Genomic DNA, 8,930 nt, shown 5'->3' with positions numbered 1-8,930 from the left:
CGTGTACAATGCTTTTGTTTCATCTTCGACCGTATCTCGAGAGCATATGGTCTTGATTCTATAGTGTAATGTCTTGATCAGGTTCCTTTTGTACTGTAGAGGAAAAAAACTGAGAAAGTTTGTATACTGACCCGTCCACGATATTTTCCTGTTTATGTTTCTCCTTAATAAACCGTCTTTTCTCCTTGTAAGTAGAACATCTAGAAAAGCTATTCTACCTCCACTTTCCTCCTCACATGTGAATTTTATAGACAGATGAGCTGTATTGAACAGCTGAAGTGTCTCCATTATGTCAGTATAGTCGTTACATAGGATGAACGTGTCGTCCATATATCGGCAGTAAAGTGAAAACTTTTCAATCTGTTGTGTCAGTGGGCCGTTTTCTAGTTTCGCGAGAAAAATATCAACCAATATGGGACCTAGGGGTGAACCCATCGCGACACCATCTATTTGTCTGTAGATTTCACCATTGAATTTAAAATGTACATTCATAGTACATTTTGGTGGTAATTCTTTGATGGTCTCCACAGGGATTGTAGTTACTACTTCTTGTTCTCTAAGCTGTTCACAAATATATTCTACAGTCTCTCTGAGTGGTACATTTGTGAACAATGACGTTACGTCAAAGGACATCATCTTTTGACCTGTCGTGTTTATGTTTATTATTATTATTAGCTTTATTCAATATTATATTTTTGGTACAATATAGAATTCTCAGCACAAAGTACTTCAACAAGTTTCTGTTTCTTACTTCGTCCTTCCTGACGATAAATAATGAATGATCGCCAGTTAGAAGTTAGCAGCTCAGTCAATCGACATCTGGATAATGTACATTCTTCTCGCTCTATATTGACAGCAACCACGATATCTCTGATTAGGCCTTCTGTAACCTTTACAGCGAAAGGTCTTACACTTTTCAGAAATGCACCTGAATAGGTTGTGCGATTAATAGGCATAATGATGTATTAAAACAAACAAAATTAGATAACTTGTTGAAATATCTAGATGACAGGAATAGGTAGCCCAGATGTTTAAACAGGCCGCCGACGAATTGGAATACATCCTTAATACTGTGCTTTACTAGGTGTTTGTGAAGTGGTTTTAAAACGGTTACTAACCACTTTGCTACCGTATGGTAAGGAGAATCGTACATGTCTAAAATTGGTCTCAGTGGGATATCCGGTTTATGTACCTTCGGTAGTCCGTATAACCTAGGTAAATGAGTACCTGTCGGCTTGATTGATTCATATATGTCTGGCGGAATTATCTGTTGATCTCTGAGCTTTTTTTTAAAGATCTAGTCAATTCATTTTCTATCTTATTATTGACATCTTTCTGGTTACTCAGTTTCTGAAATTTTTGGTGATCATTCAAGATGTTATTCATCTTGACAATGTAGTCTTTTCTATTAGGTAGGACAGTTCCTGTTCCTTTATCAGGTTTCGTGATAATCAGATTCTCGTCATTAATAAGTTCACTGATAGCCTCCTTATGTTTTTTAGTCAAAATACTTCTGTAGTTATATCTACTATTCTTAAACTGATAGCAACAGCCAACGATGCTTGTTTTGAAACGTTCAAGTTCCAGATCCGAAGTTGGGACTAGATCGGATATCTGACGATTTAGGTTTTCAAATTGGATATCCGTATCCATATGATTTACGCGATTTCGTGTATCACAAAATTTTAGACCTGGTGCTAATACTTCAAGTTCTTCTTTACTTAATTCATTACTGAAAAAATTATGCACATACCTTTTCGGTTCAGTCGGAAGTTTATTTTGAACCGGTTGGTTCTCTAGGCTTTTGAGAAGTTGAATATGTTTCTTGTCTGATCTTTCCTTAGTTATCTTTGTGACGTAATCCATAAACTGGGACTAAAGGTCTTCTGTTAATTCATAAACTGCGAATTTTCTGCGAGCAATGTTTACTTCTATCTCCGTCAAATCATTATATAATGCATCGATTTTATTAAGCGCATGGCGTTTTAGTGTTTTTCTGTTTGGATGAACGTGATTACGGCGTAGTGACTTATAGAATAGTTTTGGATAATGATGGGTATTTTTCAGCGATTCAACTCTTGTGACCAACCCATTGCGTTCAGGGTACTCAACAAATACCTGAAGTATAACGCATTTCACAGAAACGAAAATATCATTGGAATTTATAAGGAACTGTATTGAATCAACTACTTTGTGCTGAGAATTCTATATTGTACCAAAAATATAATATTGAATAAAGCTAATAATAATAATAAACATAAACACGACAGGTCAAAAGATGATGTCCTTTGACGTAACGTCATTGTTCACAAATGTACCACTCAGAGAGACTGTAGAATATATTTGTGAACAGCTTAGAGAACAAGAAGTAGTAACTACAATCCCTGTGGAGACCATCAAAGAATTACCACCAAAATGTACTATGAATGTACATTTTAAATTCAATGGTGAAATCTACAGACAAATAGATGGTGTCGCGATGGGTTCACCCCTAGGTCCCATATTGGTTGATATTTTTCTCGCGAAACTAGAAAACGGCCCACTGACACAACAGATTGAAAAGTTTTCACTTTACTGCCGATATATGGACGACACGTTCATCCTATGTAACGACTATACTGACATAATGGAGACACTTCAGCTGTTCAATACAGCTCATCTGTCTATAAAATTCACATGTGAGGAGGAAAGTGGAGGTAGAATAGCTTTTCTAGATGTTCTACTTACAAGGAGAAAAGACGGTTTATTAAGGAGAAACATAAACAGGAAAATATCGTGGACGGGTCAGTATACAAACTTTCTCAGTTTTTTTCCTCTACAGTACAAAAGGAACCTGATCAAGACATTACACTATAGAATCAAGACCATATGCTCTCGAGATACGGTCGAAGATGAAACAAAAGCATTGTACACGACCCTGAGAGAAAACGGATACCCAGAGAAATTTATAAATAAAAACATAGCTAGTAAAAGAGAGCATAAAGAATGTTTAACTGTGAACAAAAAGCCTCTGTATATACGTCTACAATTCAGAGGCAACGCACCTAGTGAAATGTTAAGACTTAAGCTACAAAGATCAATCCAAAGGACTTTTAATGCAGGTAAACTACAACCAATGTTTTCCACACGTCCAATGATCACGCCGATGTTGAAAAATAAATTGCGTAGACTAGCTACTTCTTTCTGTATCTTTTAGATTTATTAAAATTTATATATTTGTCTTTCTTTGTTTATATGTTCATATACGATTGTATACAGTTTTTTGATATCCGCCCTGTCTCTTAAAGCCCTACGTATGAGTTTTTGAGATCACTTCATTATCTTAGTTACAATCCACTGCTACCTAACGATTTTCAATTTTGCAAACATCTCTTTTCGTCCAAACGTCTCAGTAACGTACGGATTTAACAAGTAACAATGTAACATTCAATTGGTTAAACTATACTAATTTGAATAAAGAACTATTCACATCAAAATCGGTACGCTTTATTCTTAATAAATATTTGTGAAGTTTTCAACAAAGTGTTGTTGAACCGGATGAAAGATTCAATAGACGCTCAGCTTCGAGATCAACAGACCGGATTCCGTAAGGACTGGCCGTGGACAGACCAAATCGCCACACTACGGATCATCGTTGAACAATCATTTGAGTGGAACTCGTCACTATGCATCAACTTCCTTGATTATGAGAAAGCATTTGACAGTGTGGATCTGAGAACATTATACGAACGTCTCCGACATCATGGTGTGTCTGAGACGATCGTCAATATCATACGGAATTCATACGATGGACTACACTACAAAGTCATGCTTGGAGGACAGCTGACAGACGTATTCCAAGTGAGGATCGGAGTCAGACAAAACTGCCAACTCTCTCCCATACTCTTTCTTCTGGTGATCGACTGGATTATGAAGGCTTCTACATATCAGAGGAGACACGGGATACAATGGACAGTTCGAAATCAATTGGAAGATTTGGACTTTTCAGATGACCTGGCTCTTCTATCCCATACATACCAACAAGTACAGATGAAGACAACTAGTGTAGCAGCAGCATATGCATCAGTAGGCCTCAACAAACACAAGGAAGAAACCAAGGTCTTCAAACACAACACAGAGAACACCAACACAATCACACTTGATGGAGAAGCTCTGGAAGATGTGGAATCTTTCACGTACCTGGGAAGCATCATCGATGAACAAGGAGGATCCGATGCAGATGTGAATGCGAGGATTGGCAAAGCAAGGACACTATTTCTACAGTTGAAGGACATATAGAACTGTAAGCAACTGTCAACCAACATCAAAGGCAGAATTTTCAATATGAACGTCAAGACAGTCCTACTGTATGAAGCTGAAAATTGGAGAACTACTACAACCATTTTCAAAAAGGTACAAGTATTTATAAACAGTTGTCTATGTTAAATACTCAATGTCCGGTAACCTGATACCATCAGCAACAGCCTACTGTGGGAGAGGACAAACCAGCTTCCATCAGAAGGGGAAATTAGGAAAAGATGTTCGAAAATGGATAAGGCATACTTAGAGGAAATCACCAAACTGCATGACGAGGCAAGTGGTGACTTGAGATCTTGAATTTAAATGGAAAAGAAGAATGCCGAAGAACACACTGCGTTAGGAATTGAAAGCAAACATGAAAAGGATAAATAACAACTGGGGAGAAATGACCAGGACAGATTGAATGGTGAACGCTGGTGGGTCGCCTATGCCCCTCGACTAGGGGTAACAGGCGTAAGTAAGTAACAATTAAAAATATCTGCGACTTGGAGTATTCTAGCAGTCGAGTGCTCTAGTTGTACACGTTATATCAAGAATGCAAACTCTAGATATAACACCAACACTGTAAGAAACGCTTTAAGTAGAATTAAAGATCCCGTTCACCTCTACATAAAATTAGGTCAACAGATTAGTTTGTGTCGACTGTGATGCGTTCTACCTTAAAGAATCTTCTCATGAGATCTCAACTAGTGCCAAAGAACATGTAAATTACACAAAGAGACCTAGTAATCCTGTAGAATTGGAAAATTTACAGTTTAAAATAGGAATATCAGTAGACGCTTTTTTCAATAGTCAGTAAATTGATATTAAAAATATCAAAATAGTTCAAAAAAGCTTTTCGAACTACAAAAAGAGGTGAGTACTCGAAACGTTTTGCGTAATAATAAACCCCTCTGCATTTAATAGTAAAGGAGGCCTGACTATTCATCCAACCTAGACTGTATACATTTTTCATACCAAACTCAAATGTACAAATTAATACAGTGACATGTAATACACATTCACCTTGATCAAGAATCACTTTACATTGATATATTCAGACCTATTATGATTTCACTAAAAGTATTCCGCACTATTTCCTTTGTACCATTTAAAATTTTGCTAATCCGGTCACTTATTTACTGTAAAGAAGTAGCTTACATTGGAAATACAATTGTATACTCTACTCATTAAGATATAACAAACATTTATATCATCTATAATCATTAGCAATCTTTTCATAAAAACTACACCATGTCTTTTTATTTTTCATTCCAATAGAACATTACTACATTTTGATCATTGGTTTTCTTTTCAACATTATTCTTCTGAGTTTGGCAGCAGTATGTATTGAACGGAGAATTTCACGGTAATTATTATTATTATTATTATTATTATTATTATTGGCATATAATTCCCATTTAAACATTAAAATTAAAACACGAAGTTCAGTTCAACGAATTTATTATCAAGTTGTACAATCGTATATATATATATATATATATATATATATATATATATATATATATATATGATGAGTATTCATGAATAAAATAATGAGAATATAAGACATAAGTAAAGGGGAAATGGAGTAATAATAATAGAATGATGATAATAATATGAAGGCCATGGTAACGATAATGAAAAGACGTACTTCTTTTGTACGCATAGTTCTGGTTTGAGCTCATGGATGGTAAGAGCTTCGGCTATTTTTTTAAGAGTTTGATACGAGGAAATCTAGGTAGATTTGAATGAATCATATAAACAACCTTAAAATCAGACTGCGGATCCGTAGAATGATTACAGTCGATTAGGTGTTCAAGTATAGAACTCCTAACTGCTTTTTTTCACCCTTATAGAACCAAACTGGGATATGTTCTCGTATCCCAGTTGAAAGCGAGCGCTGGCTACGGCCGTTGTACCTTGCTCCACAAGAGCACCTGCTCTTCTACTAGTACTTTAACAAAACATTTTCATATATATATACGATTGTACAGCTTGATAATAAATTCGTTATAAAGAGATCCCTTCGCTGAACTTCGTGTTTTAATTATTATTATTATTATTATATGAATACAAACATTAGTTTGTTTGATTTTGTACATTTCTAGTTACTACTATATTTCTTACTATTGATCATGTTTGTACTTTTCATTGTTTGGTTGTCGTTAATATTACTCTACTTGAATAGATTGAGAAATAATACAAGCTATATTTCATGTGTAATCACGTAGTTTATTGTGATGTTTTATTAGTAGCACATATGAAACTATTTTTTAGATAATTCATCAAACCGGAATAAATATCTACAGTAGATCTGTAGTGAATGGAGACGCGATGTGGAAAACTAATTCATTGTTTTATGCAAAATCAAACAGTAGCTTTGTAAAATATGATAATCATACATCGAATAGATCATTGGCTTCCAATTTCTGCTATACACTACTTATGTCTGTCCGCATAAGTAGTGCACACTACATATCTATTTATTAATAAAATAAAATTACAAATTTGATGATCATTTTCTTTGGTTAGAGATTGTATTTTTCCCGTTATTGTTGTTTATGGTGTACTATTGCTCAATCTCCATTAGCATATAATCCATTGTTAGTAGATAATGCCAATATGCTTTAGTTACAACTTTTTATTAAAGTTAAATAGCAGTAGAAACTGGGATTCTTGTTTACTCCTAGTTAAGAATCGTCAAATGAATGATCCTAGATCCGTGTATTGATATTCACATTCTGGCTCGAACCCTGTATGCTTCACTTAAAGCACTATTAAGTTATCTATTGAGCTACCGAATCCGAATAGCTTTTACATTGGACATCGGGTACATCATCCATCTGACAAGTCTCAAATAGAATGAAACACATACCTTTAATACTTGATAAACTTTTAACCAGATACATATGCGCCACACAAATCTCATTTGATTTGTGTGAGGGCCCGGGTGCCCAAACCGAAGCAGATACTTTTCTTAGGGGGCCACACCCCGAGCCTTTGACCTAAAGGTCTGATCCACAAGGCAGTAGAGCATCATAAATAAATGCAGTCCCATGATAGCCGGTGACCAACGATTGGTTCATACGCCATTTGTTCCCTCAGGATACTGGAGCCAGCCCATGTGCACCATTGGTTTGGAATGAGGGTTTTCCAACTCCCCTAGGTGAACTTTCCGTGTCCACCAACCCGGTTAAAGCGCCGGACATTCGCTTTTCGTCTTCTCAATTTCGTAAACAACAGTAGTTCCACGAGAAGTCAATGACTAGGACTTCTCTGGCAGAGGCTATATACGCGTGGCCATGTGAGAGCATTTGGAGAGGGAGAGCGGACTCTCCCCACTCTCGGCCGTACCAGAGCACTTGGGGGCTAACCAATCATTATTAAAATATTTTTACGTAAAGACAATGAGCTAAATAATGGAAAAACTGTTTGCTTTGTTAGAAAAAATAAATCTATAATATTGAAATACAATATCAAAAATGGGCAAAAAGAAATACTCTATGGATTACTTCTCACTAAAGAGTTAATTGAACTTAATTGTTATTGAAAATTATATTGTTGTTTAGTTAACTTAAATAAAAAAATATACTTTGATTGAAATTCAATTAAAATTTAATATTATAATCAAATTCCAATTATAATAAACTATTAGTGTTTGCTTTTCTTAATGTCAGGAAAAACATATATCATCAGTTGTTTTTTGGTATTCGTTGTTCCTTTTTTTGGTCTCGAACTAGAACATACTCTTATTAACTTTGCTTTCAAGTAACTAAGTGTATAAGATTTTAGATTGGTTTGTTTTATTTTCTTTTGATAATTTTTTCGTTGATTTTGCACCATTTACGTCATTTGACAAATAGGATGATGATAATAATAGTTTTATAGTTGAAATCACGAGTCAATTGAAAACCTGTGAGTTTATTCATATAACATTGCCTTGTTAGTTTGATCCCAACCATTGCAGCTACATTGACGTGATGTTCGGGCTTGCATATCGTGATGAACCAATAGAGTTATGCTGGCTGGAACAATCGTTCCTCATGGTCCTACCATGCCAGGCAGGTCGGTTGAAGAGCGGTGAGACTGAAAGCACCAAACCCTAGGTCCCAGGGCAAAATCGTGCTGCTGACTGTACAGAGGTTTGACGGCAGTAAGGTGTTGCCTTCAAACGACCAGCAGAACAGCGATGCTGCCTTCCCACAAGGAGGGGTGGGGTTAGAAAAGGTCGACCCTAAAAATGCACACCTCGCCTTATCTCACAAATATCCGTCTCCGGCGGTAAGGTTCCAACAAGTACGGGGCTAACACGAAAATTACTCACAAAACGGTCGTGCGTGACCGACTTCAAGCAGTTGTCCCTTGGGCACTGCGGTCACGCTCTCAGGTCATAAGATCACTTCTAATTCAATTTCCTTTTCAAGTACCTCTAGAAGAACCCTTCCACGATGTGGGCAACCGGGAAGTAATAACCACTCTCACGCCTCTAACAGCACTCAAGATCACTGTATTCATAATCAATCTCCTTCAATTTCTATTATTCCTCACACCTCGACTTTCAACACTATACTTTCTCTTTCGGCTTCCTCCTCAAGTGTCACCATGGCCAACGATTCTAGTGTGCAAAACACTGTCCCAGGTATACTGAA

The 8,930-nt window shown here is 36.2% G+C and overlaps 1 protein-coding gene across 1 annotated transcript in view; it reads left to right on the top strand.

Moving 5' to 3' along the window:
* Smp_074030 (tyrosine kinase) overlaps positions 1-8,930 on the top strand; it is a gene marked incomplete at its 3' end in the record, with an annotated part of 64,260 nt that overhangs the window by 51,429 nt on the left and 3,901 nt on the right. The window contains exon 15 of the mRNA XM_018798891.1: positions 5,560-5,647. Within this exon, the coding sequence (XP_018650735.1) occupies positions 5,560-5,647 (88 nt within the window). The remainder of the gene's footprint in view (positions 1-5,559; positions 5,648-8,930) is intronic.

Source organism: Schistosoma mansoni, chromosome 3 (genome assembly GCF_000237925.1).
Source record: "Schistosoma mansoni strain Puerto Rico chromosome 3, complete genome".
In the NCBI taxonomy this organism is placed as follows: Eukaryota; Metazoa; Platyhelminthes; class Trematoda; order Strigeidida; family Schistosomatidae; genus Schistosoma; species Schistosoma mansoni.
Note: the sequence above shows the minus strand (reverse complement) of the source record. Positions and strands in the feature narration are given on the sequence as shown.